Source organism: Nomascus leucogenys, chromosome 5 (assembly GCF_006542625.1).
Source record: "Nomascus leucogenys isolate Asia chromosome 5, Asia_NLE_v1, whole genome shotgun sequence".
Classification (NCBI taxonomy): Eukaryota; Metazoa; Chordata; class Mammalia; order Primates; family Hylobatidae; genus Nomascus; species Nomascus leucogenys.
This window is the reverse complement of record NC_044385.1, coordinates 129,142,878-129,160,873: the sequence shown is the minus strand read 5'-3', so window position 1 is coordinate 129,160,873 and position 17,996 is coordinate 129,142,878. Positions and strand designations below refer to the sequence as shown.

The window sequence follows — 17,996 nt, the reverse complement described above, 5'->3', positions numbered from 1 at the left end:
CTGTTGCCCAAGCAAAAGAACAGCGTTTGCTTCCACCTCGGCACCTCCTTTATATAATAAGGTCTTTTTCGCTTCCCACATTGGTTGTTTTAAGATCAACATATGCCTTTAAATTAATTGCTCTAATATGTGCTCCATATTCCTTGCAAAGAAAAACTTAGTGAAGTCTTTGCTGGGTATGTATGTGGATTCATAAAATTCTACTCTTGGAGACATTATAAACAGGAGTACATTTCTGCAGGCTCATCTCAAGAGTAGCCCACTTTAAGCTAATTTGTGCTCAGGTGGCAAATGACGACAAGGTTTACAAAACTGGATAGCTCCAAATTAGCTAGAATAAAATTAAAATTCGGGATTTCCTTGCAGGGCTCAGAGTGGAAGACTTACACAAGGCCATACTCTGTAAACAGCACAAGCTTTGGTGCCATAGAGACAGAGGTTCCCATCCCAACTGCCACCCATGTGTAACCTGGGAGGAGGCTTATTTCTGCTGAGCCACAATATCTTCATATATAAAGTGGGTTAATGCCGCCAGGGTTGTCAGGATGATTCAGTGAGATGCTATATTGGAAATCTCTAAAAACAGTCCTGAAAGCAGTGAGTATTCCACTAATAATGGTTATTACTTCAGCAAAGGTTCGTAGAAGCTACAATCTTTCCAGCGAGTCATCGGAACAAGTCACTCCTATTTGCCCCCAAAGCTTAGCACACACACTTCCTTCTGCCTAGGACATGTCCTGTCTCTCCTCTCTGCCCTCACCTCCATCTCCTTCACCCAGCTACACCTTCCCCCGGAAGCCCTCACTATGCCCTGGTTGTGGGTTAGGCTACCCCTGCCAGGACACCTAGCACTGATTGGTTTTCATGTATTCCCCCTACCAGGCCATCCCCAGTTCTGCCTCTGCCCATCTGCACTGGGCTCATGGCCTCTGTGAGGACTGGCCCTGTCTGTCTGTTCGCTATTGTATCTGCGGCCCCTGCTTGGCACATTGTGGGTTTTCAGTAAATACTGAATAAATAAATGAATGAATGACAACCATTAGAGGCTTCCAAAAGAAGAAAAACTAAAATTCAAGTAAAGTAAAAGGTAGTTGCATTAATTATTCTTTATTCAACTATTTATTATGCATTAATTAATAGTTGTATTCTTATAATTCCCTTTAAGCCTCCTTGAATTATTTCTTTAAAAAATATGAAATCTGTTTCCAAGAGTTCTAGTACTTTGTTCCCCTGACCCCTTGAATGTTGCACAAAATGTTTCCTTAATTTCTTTCCAATACGTGATTACAAAATGTGTTTATTATGTTTTACATCTTCTAATTCTTAAATTGACTATCTATTAATCACAGAGACACTAAGGAATGAGGAAATCCTTGGTAGAAAACTGTTAATAATTTGCCAGTTGCCAACTGTACTTTTACCTCTGCATGCCAGGTAGGTAGAAGCATTACTCATGTGTTTTAATCTAAGAATTTCTTACATTTTTATGGCCTGTCCTTTGGGCTTATTCATGATGGTTTGTGACAAAGAGACAACCTTTGCCATTATGATTTATACTCTACTAACAAAGAAAACACAGAAGTAGATAAGAAACCCAAATTAAATCATGGCACTAGATAAGAACACCCAAATTAAATCATGACACTGAAATTTAAAAAAAAATCCAGTGAAGGTAATTTAAAATTAAAACAAAGAGTATAGGCATTACAGACTATGGACAATAAGAATATAGAAATTTTCAAAACCTAAACTACAAAATCTAGCATTTGCCAAATAAGTCACTTTAAAAATTTTATACTTATATTTGTAGCATCATGAAATAATGCCCAGCTATTAAAATATTTTTAATGGCATGTTTTAATCTTATTCTGTTTGTGCTTTTGTTTGAAACACCAGGCAATATTTTTTGGTTTGGTAAAGTGTTCGTTGTTGGCAGAAGATATTCAATATTTTTCTATGTTTTTTTCCATTAATACCATTTATCACAAAACTGACCTGGATTATCTGTTATTGTTTTTAGTAATCCCTTGAAATTGCTTGATGGTAAATGCCAATTCTAAAACTTGATTGGATTTCAGGAAAAGACAATTGCCTTAGAAATAAAGAAACAAACAAGGAATAGAGAGGAAAAATCCTGCCTTTGAGCAGGACTTTTGAGAGTAAAAGCATTGCTTATGATAGAGACCAAAGGTTAGTTCAACAGAATAAGCAGCCAACAGTGTATGCCCAGCAATCTAAGTACCACACAGCCATATGCGACCCGAGTAAACACAAATGTCCAGCTCAGGAATCCTTCAAAAAGGAGTTAATATGACCGCAGAACTAATTGATGTTAACCAAGGCACCTAAGACACAACTATCCCGTTAATACTACAGTATAATTATACAGAACGCTGTCTTTGATTTTGTATGGAACTTCAAAGCAAAGCAAATATTGACACTGGACTTGCAGGTAATATCCTAGACTTAACTTGCAGGTAATATCCTAGACTTAATTTCACATCACAAACTCAAACATAGTGATACCTGGGTGTGGAACTCATTCGCAAACCACTTCCAGGCTTCATAAGGAAGACAGAAGGACCTGGGTCCACACACATACACACTAACACAAATGCCTATAATTTTTAAATCTTGCTGTGCCTGTATTCCTATTAACACTTTTGCAAATTATTCACTTGCTCCATTCCCAATTTTATTTCCTATTATCACCTTATAATTTATATATGACTTAAAAATACGTATTTTTGACCATTTTTATTTTCTTCACCGACAATTTCCATGAAAACTAAATTAAAATGAAGTATGAACAAGCACAGTATATAAAATTTATTTTAGCCTTATCAATAAGCTTACTTGTCTGATTTACTTATGGTTGACTTTAATTCTTTCATATCTACAACCCAAGGTCACCAGCTAGTTTTCAAATTTAATACCTGCAAATCTCTTTTTGTATCAAAATTCTACTCAGTGGATGTGTTTCACTTCCAAATGATATTTAGAAATTATTCGTCTGCTCATGTGCAAATGGTGCTACCTAAACAAATGAGACATGGTCTCTGTCTATAAAGACCAGGCTTTCACTGAGAAGGCCAAGCTCCTAGACTCTGAGGCCTTAATGAAGAAAAGGAACAGTCCATTCTGTTATGCTTCCTCATCTCTTCCACAATATAATGAGCATCCTATTTGGCTGCAGATATGTTAGGAAGTTACCCAATGTCACCAATTCTTTATCCAAAAGAAAGGGAACAGAGTATGAATATGGAATGAAAAAAAACTTTTTTTATAAATTCTGGTAGACAAAAATTGGTACAAATAAAAGAGGATATATCATTACATTCCAAGATAGAAGGTTTTAGTGCAGTACTTAGTTTCCAAAGACAGTTGATACGGTCTAGGGAACAGAACTCTCATGGTTACCTGTGTGTAATTTTAAGCTGCAGAGAATCTCCTGCAGGTTGGGGCGTCTTCTGTTGAGTGATAGCTATTCTGTATTAACCTATATTAAAACCTTGACGATAAGTAAGTTCATTCTATTGAAAATCCAGAAAGTTACTGAAAGAATTGGACTAAGGTTTTTAATAACATAGTCTAACTTGTCAAAAAGCCAGATAAAAAGGTGCGAAAATTCACAGTATAACTCCCTTGGATGGAAGTTAACAAATCAATTCCCAGTCCAAAAAAAAAAAAAAAAAAAAAAAGTCAGGTAGAAAAGGCCTACTCTAATTACATCTTTTGAAATTAAATTATTGTAAAATTGGATCTAAAAAGTATGGAGAAACTCCAGCAAAAAGACAAAAGAATAAAAGAACGAAGTGGATAATAGAACGAAGTGGAAAAGAGGGACATGATGTGTGTGGCTGGGTGTTAAACTTTGGGTGTGAATGCTATAAACAGAATAAAACAATGAATCTGGAACACTGCGTTTGACAGATTGGCACATAGAGAAAGAGGAACTTTATAGAATTGTATGGTTGGTTTGGTCCTAATGCTGTCTTTGAAAGGACACCTTATGTATTCTACCTAAAAATAACTTAGTAATGATATTCGAGTATTTTCTTAGCAGAGGAGCCATTTTTTCATTTGTTACCCCAAGGTTCCTGCTGCGTTTACAACTCTCAGGCTCCTAGAAGCCTCTAGAGGCAGCTTTCGGGAACCTTGGAACTCTACTGACCAGTTCAAAAACCACTGTGGTATTAAATTCATGTTGTTCAGAGTCAACAGATACTCATATAACTGGAGTGGGGGAGAGTGTGTAGAACCTTCAAAATCATCTCAGTATATACACCCATATGTGATCTCTTAAGGACTTGGGGCCTAGTCCTTGTTTTACTCCCTGTCTAGTCTTTTTGTTCCCTGAGGGAGCTTCACAAACTATCTCTAAGCTGTTGACTCTAAATGTATGCACAGTGGCTCAGCCCTGACTCTCTCCCACACACTCTACACTCTACTTGGTGGGAAGGTCTCTTGGCTCTGGCAGCCAAACACGTCTAGAACTGGCCACTTCTCGCCACCCCAACGCAGGCTGCCACATCAGCCCATTCAAGTCTCAAAATGCCAGCCACAGTGGTCCTTACATGAGGAAAGTTTATTTCACTCCTCTACTCACAAAACCATTCAGAGATTCTCCGTTCCACCAGAAGAAAAACCAGAGCTCTTTCTGAGGCCTAAAGATCATGCTGGACCCTGTGATAAGCCACCCAGATCCTCTTGAGGGTGACCTAACCCCTGCTGCTGGAGCTGGTGGCAGGCAGCCCACAGCTGTCAACATGTTCAGGACTGCCTCAGCTGAAGTCACCTCATCCAAGGTCACAGAGTCTTCCCAGGGCAGCACATATCCAATGACTGGGCCACACGGGGTCATAAAGGCCCAGACATATCTCCCCAGTCAGGACAACTCCAGAGGCCACTCTTGGGCCAGTGCTCCATGTGGGGGTCACCTCAGACTGTTACTGGGCCTGCATTGCAGCTCGACCTGTTTCTGCCCTACTTCCTTCCATTCCTTTCCACAGGTCTTCATTTCAACGGCACTCCATAAAAAATGACCTGCTCACCCAATTCCCTCTCAGAGTCTTGTTTCTAGAGAACCCAGCCTGCAACACAGTCCAACGTGATCTAGCTGCCTGTAGCCTCTCTGAATTCCTGCTCACTCTGCGCCAGCCTCTCCTGCTCACTCTGTGCCAAGCACTCTGGCCTTTGATATTTCCAGAGGATCGGCTGGCTCCTGCCTCCAGATCCCTGTGTGGTTGTTCCTTCTGCCTGCAACACCCTTCCCCAGACACCTGCACTGCTACCTCCTGTCAGCTTCACCTAAATACCACCTTCAAAACAAGCCTACCCTGACCTACTCATATAGGAAATAAAAGTTTTAAAATGGAACAGTTGTCATTTTTTTTCTAATGTATTTGTTTTTCTTTCTGGATATTTATTACATTTTAAAGAAATGACTTCACCTGTTTTTAAAAGTTTGAAAATTCTTCTTTTAAATACATAAAGACAGTGCAGTGGTTAATACAGGCTTTGGGCTCATACAGACCTGGACTTGAATGTCCTGACTGCCACTCTGCAGATGTGTAGCCAGGGGACATCTCAGCCTCAGTTTCTTTATCCGTGAAGTAGGGATAGCATAGCTTCCACCTCTTAGAAAGGTAGTGAGGATTAAATGACTTTATGTAAGTAAAGACTGTGAAAATGACAAAGATCCATGTAAATATTGGGAATTATTGAGAGATGGTCCTATGAACTACATGTACTAAAAAAATAAAATAAAATACACTGGAGTATATTTGTATCCTGACTTACTGATCAGAGTCCTAGAAAATATTCTTTTCAACTATACTCAACCTGGAGTAGACAGAAAACTTTCAGCAAAGCAGAAAGGACTGATTCTAGGAAGGAAAGTATCACCCCGAGGGCACAGCAACAGCCTAAAAAATGTTACTGGGGACACGGCAGAATAATTGCCAACCAGTGTCGTCTAGGCAGTTACATAGTACAAAATCCTAATTCTTTGCTCTTTTTGCACTGACTTGAATTACTACAGACTTTATTCTAGTCTCTAAGGAAAGCATATGTGAAAAAATCACATATTTCAAGTATCTAGATATATATATATATATATATATATGTTCATCAGAAGAGCTTCAAACTTTAAAACCAGCTATATGTCTGATTATCTGAGATTAGAGACCTGAATCTTTTCATATGTATTTTTAACCCAAAGCGTTTATACTTATTTCTGTTTTTGTGATACAAAATAATGATAGTTGGCTTAAAACAGTAACTTCTCCAAAGTCTCAACAATTTTTGCTTACGTTCATTCATTTTTCATTTGGTAGAATAAAATGTCCTCATCCATGACCTCAAATCCACAAGTTTGACTGATTTCATCAGAGGTTACATCAGAGGTCTACTCTGCCAGGCAGAGATGATAGACCACCTATAAGCTGGCACTAATGAAAACCACAAAAGTCTGAGATTTACCATTACATTATGTATCTGCCTGTTCAGATTTATTTGCAGATCCCACTGTAGTCAATTTCATTATTTCTAAAGAGAGAATCATATACGCTTATGTTTAAAAGAATAACAAGTTTCACTGAAGAGATATTATTAAAAACTATCATTTTGTGATTATACATTAAAAATAATAATTGCACCATTATTAAAATAATAATAAACGATGACATAAGGAATAAGGAGAGCAGACAATGACGGCACAGTGTGACTTTGCCAAGAGCTTCTATTACCGCATGAGTAGAAGGCAGGCCCAGGGCCTGGTGCTGATAGAGACAAACTAGGAACAAGTTACCCCCAATCCTACAGACTCACATGCAGTACCTGGAAAAATTACTGCCTGGGGTGAGGCAAATTTGGGAAAATATCTTCTATTCTTGTGGTGTGTGTGTGTGTGTGTGCGTGTGCGCGCACGCATCTGTGTGTGTATTTCCCCTTGGGAAACTCAGTGGCACATAAAGTTATTCAGGGTTTCCTTTAAAGTGATTATTTGCTAAAAATTGCCTTAGCATTTCCACATCGGATTGAGGATGTCATACACTCCTCCGGTTTTTCTTCACAGCTTTATACAACTTAATATTCAGGCTAGGGAAACTGGAAATTTCCTCCAGGTCAAACAACTCCTTAAATCTATCTACGAATCTATTTTCCTTCTCCAGCCTGAATTTCATGGCCCACAGGATGATGGTGGTTTCTTTGCACAGATGGTCAAAGGTAATGAGGAGCTCTTCCAAGAAAGGATGAGCGTAGACCACATCTGCTGCCAAAATATAGTCAAAATTATTAGAAGACCTGGGGAAGTTTGTATCTAAAGCTACTCCCCAGGAGAGTTCTTTAACCTGAGGCAAATGCTTGCTTTTCATTTTGGTGTTTCGGGAAATATTATATTGCAGGTTTCCAAGTAATTCGGGTAAATCTGTGGCCGTCACGTGAGCACCTGTGAAGCAAAGGACAGTAGAGAAAGTAATCCTCATGAGATAAGGTAGAACAATCAAAAGTTTCAAGCCAACATGCACTTTGCAATTCTGCACAGTTCTTCATCCACCCCTAAAAAAACACTCATCAGTACCTCTACACAAAAAGGGAATCCCATTCAAATGGATGCAGAGCAGCTATATGCCTCTGCTTAAAGAAAAAAACAAGAGAGAGAGAGAGAGAGACCCATGGTACTTTTGCGCACCATTGCATTTTTTATGTTCTCCTGGTTTTTGTTCTGGTATGTTTTGCTGTTACTATTGCTTTTGTTTGCTATTTATCTACTACATACCAGGAGAAAAATAATCGAGAGAAAGAGAAAGTCAAAATATTTGGCACCCTCATTGGACCAATGAGAAGTCATTGATGGAAGAATAGGTACCTCCCTAAAAGAATTCTGAGCCTCAGTCATGTGAGACCAAATGAGTGTATGTAACATCAGACATCCTATAGTTGAACAGGAAGTGCTCATGTGAGAAGTGGAGGGAAGAAAGAAGACCTTTCAATGGCATTCACTGAAAAGTATTATGACATCCATGCTATGCCCAGGTTTTCAACTTGGCCCACCACAATTATAAATCTTCCCACCAAAACATGCTAAAAACCTAGTCACAACGTGTGTATAGTGCTCATAAAGCTACCACTCATAGATGAAGATGTAAACAATTTCCAGATAGAAGTGAATAGTGATGGGTTTTTGAGGAAGAAATATGGCAGAAGCAAATTTGTAGAAATTTGGTCACTAAAGTAAACTTTGAGCAGTAGCAAAGGCTAAAAATAATCTGCAAATAATCTAAGATTGTCCAATTCTACAGCATCAGAAAAGCACAGACCAGGTAAAGAACAAGAAAGCAGAAATGGAAGAGAAGTCTAGTTCAGCTCAGACCAAATCAGAAGCCACTCCTCAGCTGCAATATCACAAGTCTCTTGGCATCAATTGTATTTTGTGAAAATATTAAAATGGGAGGGGAATATGCCTATCATATTGGTACACTCACAGAGATATAAGCCTTTACATTCTACTATGGGTGGGTCTATCATTTTCAACAAATCTTTCTTAAATCTCAGAGTAAGGAATATACCTTTGCCCATATTGAATGTAAACTCTCCCTTATACTTAATATCTTTGTGCCTAGAGAGATAAACACTGCCACTTTCAGAATACTGACTAAACAAAGTTTCTATATTTTAATATTTGTTTCAAGTTAGACAAGCGGACTCAAGGGACCAATTCTTTTTAATAAAACAAATGACTCCCCAAAGCACAAATTCTGCTCCTAAGTCAGGCTTTCAGGTATAAATCGAATGGTGACTCTGACTTATCCTTACTAAATGGAATAGTGACTTTGGAAAACAATATCAGGACACAGCAACTTTTAAAAAATATATTTGGGAAGACTCCAAGAGTCTTATAAATCTCTAGTATTTGAAATCGTAAATTGCTAAATGTTCAGTTCCTCTCAAGATTTTAGAGTGGCAGGCGTGCACTTCTGAAGATCAAGGAAATCAGGATGGATCTGGGTAGCACACATCAGAGAAGGAGCTAAACTAAGGCAATGAGATACATAACAATAACAAAAAGACTGAACTGAAACAGGCTCAGGCATACATTAAAAACTATCACATGCTCATTTGGAAAAGATACTGGTGAGAGAACTCAAGGTCACAATAAAAAAAGAATGGAGATAGGCCAGGCGCAGTGGCTCACGCCTGTAATCCCAGCACTTTGGGAGGCCCAGGTGGGCGGATCACCTGTGGTCAGGGGTTCAAACCAGCCTGGCCAACATGGCGAAACCTTGTCTCTACTAAAAATACAAAAAATTAGCTGGGCTTGGTGGTGCGTGTCTGTAGTCCCAGCTACTCGGGGAGGCTGAGGCAGGAGAACCGCTTGAACCCAGGAGGCGGAGGTTTCAGTGAGTGGAGATCACGCCACTGCGCTCCAGCCTGGGTGACAGAGGAAAAAAAAAAGAATTGAATGAACTGAGAAAACAAATTCAAGGACAAACACCTGAAAATAGAAGTAGACGTGTGATTTTTATGTGATTTCTAATATTATCTCCCTATTCTGACACGTGCTTTTTCATAAAAGCATAGCACTTCAAAACTCAAAAGGAATCTACAGCTACATGGGAACACTGAAATGGCGCTAAAATCTAAAGTGCATCTGAATCAGCAGCAATAGAATCTGCCTCTGCCTGGTATTTCACATTTCTCCTCTTGCAACCAGAATGCTTTCTGTGCACCTCTTATTTAGAACACTTCATCTGAGGCTTGTGACAGTATTCCACAAGAAGAATTAACACAACTTAATGCAGAAAACGATGAAAGAGACTGGTAAGGAGACTTTAAAATCTGTAGTTTCTAGATGAAGGCCATTCAAACAGTTAAGGAGTCACAGATAGGCGCAGGTCTTAGTACACTGGATAGTAAAACAACTAATATTTGATCATTAAATTCTCTGACACTCCCTCTATTCAATCAAAAATATCTGCTTACCAAGTAAACTTGCCACAATGGAGACTAGCCCTGTTCCGGCTCCAATTTCAATCACGTTTTTGTCAACCATATTATACTGCTTTGCATTTGTTTCCAGGAAATAGCATAGAACAAGGGCCTATGAAAGTTAGAAAAAAGAAAAAAGGGATGCTTGGCAAGTAATAACAGAAAGTAAAATTAAACTTTATTGGATAAATATGCTGCTAATGATATGATATGTATGCGTGCACATATGAGTACGTGAGAGTACTCATGTGTGTACCTGTACATCACTCCAAAAAATATCAACCAAAGTGCATCCTCTGAGAGGTTCAACATTTCTGCTAGAAAAATTCCTTGGGGATTATTGAGAGGAAAAGAGAAATAACTAAAAATGTGGAGTTCAATTGCTTAGGTTTGATCATTTTTAAAGGAAGCAACTTCTGATAATACTAGTCATTTCCAAGTGGTGTGTGCGATTGGGGCAGGTGGGGTGGTGGGTCCACTACTCTTCATGGGACAGTTGGTAAAGGATTGAGGGTCTTCGAGGACATTCTACATGTGAGACTCATATAGATTTCATTGTAATCGTTTAACTCAAATGGAGCTAATAAAAGGGGAAATAAAAATGTTTACTGCTCTAAACTCTTATTTTAAAAACTGAAGAAGTAAACAACACCCTGTATTAATCCTACAAATTTCAAGAAAGTCAGAAATAGAATTAATTGAGGCCCAGCGTGGTAGCTTATGCCTGTAATCCCAGCACCTTGGGAGGCAGAGGTGGATGGATCACTTGAGGCAAGGAGTTCAAAACCAGCCTGGCCAACATGGTGAAACCCCATTCCTACTAAAATTACAAAAATTAGCTTGGCGTGGTGGTGCACGCCTGTAGTCCCAGCTACTCAGGAGGCTGCAGCAGGAGAATCGTTTAAACCCAGGAGGCAGAGGTTGCAGTGAGCTGAGATCAAGCCCAGCACTCCAGCCTAGGTGACAGAGCAAGACTCTGTCTCAAAAAAAAAAAAAAAAGAAAAGAAATAGAATTACAGAATTAATTGGGAGAAATAATTTCCCAGTCACATAATTTCTAAAACATAGTGCTATTTGAGGTCACAAAGAAGGAATATGGAATCTGTTTTCTTCTTCCAAATAGAACATAATAATGAACAAAACTGGCTAGAAAAATAATTGGAATGTAACAAATTCTGTATGAAATTATACCGATGGCCAAACAACAGCACCATAACAATCCATGGCCTCAGTAATTCGAATCTCATGACCAATAAAATAAAAACTTTCCCAGGAAGTAGTTGTTATCAGAGTCGGAATAAAACATCTTGCCATGATCTCTGTGACCACCTGCTTGTCATCATAGTCTTCTCTGGTCTCTGAAAGGAAAGGAAAAAGGTAATGGTTGTATAAGTAAATCCATGAAAAGAGAAAAGAACTTGATGGAAATACAGCATTTCTGCTTAGTCTAAGGAACTTTTGAATATTCAGTGACTTTAGGTGAGAAATAATGAGGTAAACTATTTGCAAATGACTCTCAATATAAGCTAATATTTCCATTCATCAGGGTGGCAACATCTTTCTTATTTTCATGGGAGTTCAAACCACCATTATCTACTTCTGCAATGCTACACGCAACAAAAAATAATTGATGTACTTTTTTAAAGCAATATATTTTAAGAGCCACCAATCAGTTCCTATAGAATAAGAGAGAGATTGGTGATGGAATATAAGAACCCACCTCTTCATATTGGCGTCCCAATGCAATTCTAGTTGTTCTGTGTCCCAGGCACGGTGCTGAGTGATGGAGTATAGTAGCTAGCCAAATAGACATGGTCCCTGCCCTTGGAAAAATTGGAAATCCATAGACACAAACATGTGGTGTCTCATGGCATCCCTATGAAGAATTGTTGGATTGGATGAAAGTGCTTTTCCACAGTAGTCCCAAGGCTCTTGGCTTTGGTGCCCACCTGGATAGACATTTCTAATAAATGGTGTGTTCTCAGCTTTGCCTTGATGAACAGTTCTGTCAATGGTTTGACTAACTGATGACAATACAAGTATTATAAAATTTTCAGAATATATAAACGTGATGGGGACAACAAGTATAATAGAAAACTAAATGTGAAGGAAAATGTCTTCAGTTATAACAATGGATTGGTCTTAACAATGTGAAATTTAATAAAGATAAGTCTAAAGACCATATTCAGCCTGAGTTTAGCAGCACTGTGTAGGGGGTGGGGACAGATAGATACATTTACTTGGCCACAAGCTCAATATGAGTCAAAAGTTTAACATGACCATCAAAAAATCAGTGCACCTAGCCCACATTAAAAATATAATTTTCAAAATCAGGGAGGTAGAGGCTTTATTTTACACCAGTCAGATTATACTTGTACATCCAGTTAGGGAAGGCCCACTTTAGAGGGACACTGAGAAACTGTAGCAACTGGGAGGTGAGAAATCTTGAAACCTGGCCTTATAAGGACAGTTTTGGGGAGTTCAACATGTTCATCAAAAAGAAGAAAAGACCTGAGTGAACACAAGAGTTTTCAAAATTTGAAGGACTAGAAAATAGAAGGTTGGGGTGCATGCGTGTGTGTGTGTCTGTGTGTGTGTGTGTGTGTCCTGCTTAAAATACAAACAGAATCATGTACTCCTCAAAAGCACTCCAATTTAACCATATCCACAGGAAGGACCCAGCCTACCATCCACCTCTACCACTACTGCAAACATTGACCCTTGACAGAGATGCAGGGGAAACAAAGAAATAAAAATTTGGTATTTTTCAGCAAGAGCCATCTCTTCTAATATTTTTCACTGTACTTCACCTTAAACAACTGTATGCATTCACATTCAGGAAGAGCTCTAAGAACCAAATAATACTGGAAACATGTTTTATTTGAACTTTAACTTCCATTTCACTATATGCACTTGCCTTGCTAAGATTGGGGGTGCAGGGGGAGGGCAACATTTGCTATGGAAGTTCTTTAGGGAAAAGTAGAGAACGTTAATTGCTTCCTTGGCCTTTAACTGAATTTGTCCTCTTGGGCCTCCTTGTATACTACTTGTAAATGTAGCACTTCTATGACAAGTCACCTAAGGTATCAGGGATTAATAGATGTTAGAGTACACTAAGTCCCAGGAGCATCTTTGAAAGTTCCAGTCTTTGATATAAAAACTTTGCTGGTGAATATTTACTGGTACAACCTGACATCTTTGACTTTGCATGTTCTTTTAAAGGTAAGTTGGCCAGATTAGTGCTCCTGTCCTAACAACTGCAGAGGGATAACAAATGAATTCCTAGCTTTTGACTGTGTCCTTCTGAAAAAGAGTTATTTCGTTCTAAGAATGACCCCATCTTTACCTTCATATGGAAATGAGATTTAAAAATATATGAATATATTATAATGGAAATTACTTACACTCCTAAAACAAACGACCTTCAAAGAGATTTCATGAAATGAATATAACCACTACTAATTGCATATACACTTTAAAAAGAACACAACTCTATCACTCATAAATGGTAATGCAAAATTAGTTATACACCTAAGATGATCATGTATCACAGAAAACATCTGGTTGAATAAAATTTAATTGATAATGCTTTATATTAATACTCTTTTGCATTTAAATATTATATGAATACTACAAGCATCCAACAAGAAGTAACCTTCATAAATTAGCATAATTTATAGCATGAAACCCAAATAAACCAAACTTGGCTGCCTAAAATGATTCGTCTAAAGGGGGATATGCTCTTTGTAAGTATCATGCTGATAAAATCATAAAAAATTCTTTTAGAAGAATGACGATTAAAATGCAATTTCTTTATGACAAGGAAAAAAATAATTTGTCTAAAGGTGTAAAATTTTAAAAGCAAACATATACACATAAACACACAATTATTTCCATCTTAAAACATTGGTTGCTGTTTTCCAGTGTGAACTTCTATTTAAAGATTTTGAGGTAATAGTTTTTTTGGTTTTTTTGTTGTTGTTTTGTTTTTTGAGGGTTTTGTTTTGTTTGTTTGTTTTGTTTTGTTTTGACAGAGTCTGGTTCTGTCACCCAGGCTGAAGTGCAGTGGCGCAATCCCGGCTCACTGCAACCTCCGCCTCCTGGGTTCAAGCGATTCTCGTACCTCAGCCTCCTGAGTGGCTGGGTCTACAGCCATGCGCCACCACACCTGGCTAATTTTTGTTATTTTTTTCGTAGAGACGGGGTTTCACCATGTTGCCCAGGCTGGTCTCCAACTCCTGAGCTCAACTGATTCACCCACCTCAGCCTCCCAAAGTCCTGGGATTAGAGACGTGAGCCACTGCGCCCGGCCTTGAGGTGATAGTTTTAATGGTAATTATGTATGTAAATCAAGACATGTTTAATATTAAGCTCTAACAATAACACCACCCATTTCAAGGTTGATAATAAGAATCTCCAAATTAGAATGTAATGGAAAGAGCTGCCCTATTATAAAGGCATCCCTACAGCAGCCTTGTTGTAATAAAAAGGAAAAAATCTATGCTCCAAATAATTTACAAAGAACATGCCCCTTAAACTGCATGCTTATTTAGTTGTTGAATATGTGCCAAATATTGAGAAGACTGGTGAATTAGTAGATACTCTGGTTTTTAAGATTTGAAGAGCAATTCCTACAAAAATTAATAGCATTGTCATACAATGGAATTTTAATATACATTTCTGAAGAATAATTTTTCCACACATATTCTTTCCTCATTATCTAGCACTTAGCCCCCAGGAAAATAACAAAAACCAGATAATATTATACAAGATTCTGTACATCGACTTTCCTATATGAAAAGCAGAAAACTTCTGATAACTGTATCTTCAGATAAAAGCTATCTACTATAGTTTTAGAACATTATTTTATTGGTGAATTTAATATTAAAACACAAATATTGGCCGGGCGCGGTGGCTCACGCCTCTAATCCCAGCACTTTGGGAGGCCAAGGCGGGTGGATCACGAGGTCAGGAGATCGAGACCACGGTGAAACCCCGTCTCTACTACAAATACAAAAAAATTAGCTGGGCGTGGTGGTGGGCGCCTGTAGTCCCAGCTACTCAGAGAGGCTGAGGCAGGAGAATGGCGTGAACCCGGGAGGCGGAGCTTGCAGTGAGCCGAGATTGCGCCACTGCACTCCAGCCTGGGCGACAGAGCGAGACTCTGTCTCAAAAAAAAAAAAAAAAACACAAATATTAAAATAGATTGTAAACAAAACACAGTCAAGACAGAGTATTACAATTATGTTGCTATCTTGGGCTTATCTATTTTAATGCTTTTGATACAAAAAAAGTCTTAACACCATTTTCCTGCTATTCAGTCTTTGCTGATAGTGAATAAAATCTACCAGGTGCTCTTGTTCTCCTGAGAATTAAAGGGGTTTCAAGTATAAAGTGAAAAGTAGCAAGATTCTGCCACATTATGATGATGAATTTTAAGAGGAAAATTCAACAGTGAATTAACTTCAATGCTGGCCTTCAGCAAGCCTCAAAAATAGAGGCTTTGTCTATATTCTTCTCTTCTATACCTTTAAGGTCAATAATAGCGATAATAAGTGGAAGGACCAGATCACAGAAATGCATCCCCCACCAAAAAAAAAACAAAAACAAAAACAAAAAAACAACTCTTTAATAGCTATGACAAGTGAATTCAAGCTTCCATTTGAGGGCTGTCATGAAAACCTGTCAGCAAAATTTAAAGTAAAATCCCCTCTACTAAATGAAAGAAACTGTCATTCAAATGAATCTTCTATTCAAAGATGAATGTCATGTGCTTCTTAGAAATGCCTACAGATTAAAAAAAAGAAGTTAAAGATATTTTCAAATTAGTAAATAGTTACAGGCTTAACTTAAAAGACAGAATTCTGAAAACCTTAGCAATGCCAAGGTCTTGGACCCTTATGTTGAAACCAATTCTTGAGAAGATTCTACAAATATTCTCTGTCTGCTGGTCTTCTTAGTTTCAAGAATGTACGGAGGTTGTAACTCTAATCAAGTAAACCAAACAATGCTACATTTTGTCTTTACAAAAGAAAGAAAATGCATCTTTTATTGAGATTGCTTAGGATGCAAGTGGAAAAACAAAGAACCTAAATTAGTTGTACTACAAGTTTGCTACTGGGATCACGGAAGGGGCAGACAACTAAACAAATGTCAATACCTTGATAAATGCTATAAAACAGGGCTTTCTAAAATGCTATGGGAAGCACCACTGGTTGGTTGAATCAGGAGAAGCATCATAAAAGATGAGATATGTAAGCCCAGGAGCTGTTAGAAGATCTATGGAGCGAGGGTACAAGGCTAGGGGTTTGGGCCAGAATCCCAAAAGACACAGTTTCTGACGCCATAATCCCCAGTGTTGAATCCTGAAAGATCAAAACCCCAAATACATAATTCTGATAAAAATAATTCTAAAAGTTCTTTAAAACATATTTACATTTTTAAAAGAGTTTAGAAACATAAAAACACAACAGAACACTTTGTGGGCTACTTTATACAATAAAATTGGCAATAATAATATACATAATTTTGCAATGATAAGCACTCAGGTGTGCTACCCACAGTTACACGGGCATAACAGTTGTGAGTAGAAAAATTGTGTTCATAAAGAAATCACTTATATAGTTTGGTCACTTGAAATATCCTGATGAACAACCTAAGTCTTTTGATGAAACTGATCCAAACCTACAGTGGAGCTGGATGCAGTGGCTCATGCCTGTAGTCCCCGCTACTCAGGAAGCTGAGGTGGAAGGATGGTTACAGCCCAGCCTGGGCAACATAGTGAGATGCCCCTTGCTAAAAAAATTAAAATTAAATACCAACAATGAGTCACCACCACATATACAGTTGCCTAAAGAGCTGAGATCTTGAAAAATGTTATCTTTCACAAATGCACATGCAGAAAAAGGACATCCCTTTATTTATTGAGGAAGTTTTAAGGTTTTTACATATGTATACACAATGCTTACACACAAAGTCAGTGTTATTAAAATGCACTTCCATGGAGTCAAATTTGCAAAAAAAAAAAAGTGCATAAAACAAATTAGAACTCTCTAAAAGCTCATACAATTTATACCTCTAGATTTGGAAATGTAAAGATGAAACATGTAGCATACCATAGTGAATTGTAAAAAATAATGCTGATGATTTAAAATGGTGAGGAAAAAAACTTTAAAAAAGGAAAAAGAAAAACAAAACCTTCCCAAAGAAACTAAAAAGAAAATTCAACATATGAAAGTGTATTACAGGGATAAATTATGGGTAACTGCACGGAGGTAGCCCATAAGAGCTGGACGACTTCCACAATAATTAACTCTATTCTGAAGTCTTGCATGGAGATGAGTAACTGTTTCTTTTCTTTTAGGACATGGCTCTTCTTGAAGAATACATTCACACTGATTTTCTACATGATGCTGCTCTTTTTGAAATTCTAGTTTGATTCAATATACACTCACATGAGCATTTCCTATTAAATTTCCTATCTTCTGTGTCATGCTTCTATGTTGTTTTGGGCACACGGAAATCCTTTGCTCATGTACTCATATACAGACCACAGATTTGGCTGAAACAATATTGGTGATTGAACAGCAACATCATTGGGTGCTTTCTTATCCTACCGTGCACATAGTTATTTTAGAGTCAGTAACTTTGCTGGCTTCATCAGGCAAATTCAGCTTTAACTCATGAAGGGCTCCTAGCATTTCATCAGCTAGAAGGAATGCCAATGCAGACAAATAATGCATTATAAACTGAAGTTTTCCATGTTACTATATTCTACAGGCAATCCATTCATCTGACTTTTCCAGCAAATGTATTGGGCTGAATGGAAAAAGAAACTGTTGGTAACACCTTGAAATCCACCTTTAGAAGTTTTGATGGCACCTAATTCCAAATCTATCATTATGGTTTGGAAATTCAATTAGATGTAAGGGAGTTTGATCTTTGGGGATTTCAACATTCAGGATCATGCATTTGGGATTGTGTCTTTAGGGATTATAATCAGC

General features: G+C 37.9%; 1 protein-coding gene across 5 annotated transcripts in view; it reads right to left on the bottom strand.

The window, feature by feature from the left end:
- LOC100582280 overlaps positions 1-17,996 on the bottom strand; it is a 76,517-nt gene that overhangs the window by 49,528 nt on the left and 8,993 nt on the right. For 2 of the 5 annotated variants that reach the window (XM_030813670.1, XM_030813672.1), the window contains exons 1-3: positions 11,185-14,007; positions 9,988-10,105; positions 5,537-5,683 (exon numbers count right to left, since the gene is read on the bottom strand). In XM_030813670.1, the coding sequence (XP_030669530.1) occupies positions 5,537-5,683; positions 9,988-10,105; positions 11,185-11,532 (613 nt within the window). In that variant the 5' untranslated portion in view covers positions 11,533-14,007. Of the gene's footprint in view, positions 1-5,536; positions 5,684-6,556; positions 7,454-9,987; positions 10,106-11,184; positions 14,008-17,996 lie in introns of those variants that run through there. The other 3 variants (XM_030813671.1, XM_012506883.2, XM_030813669.1) reach the window with 3 other exon arrangements.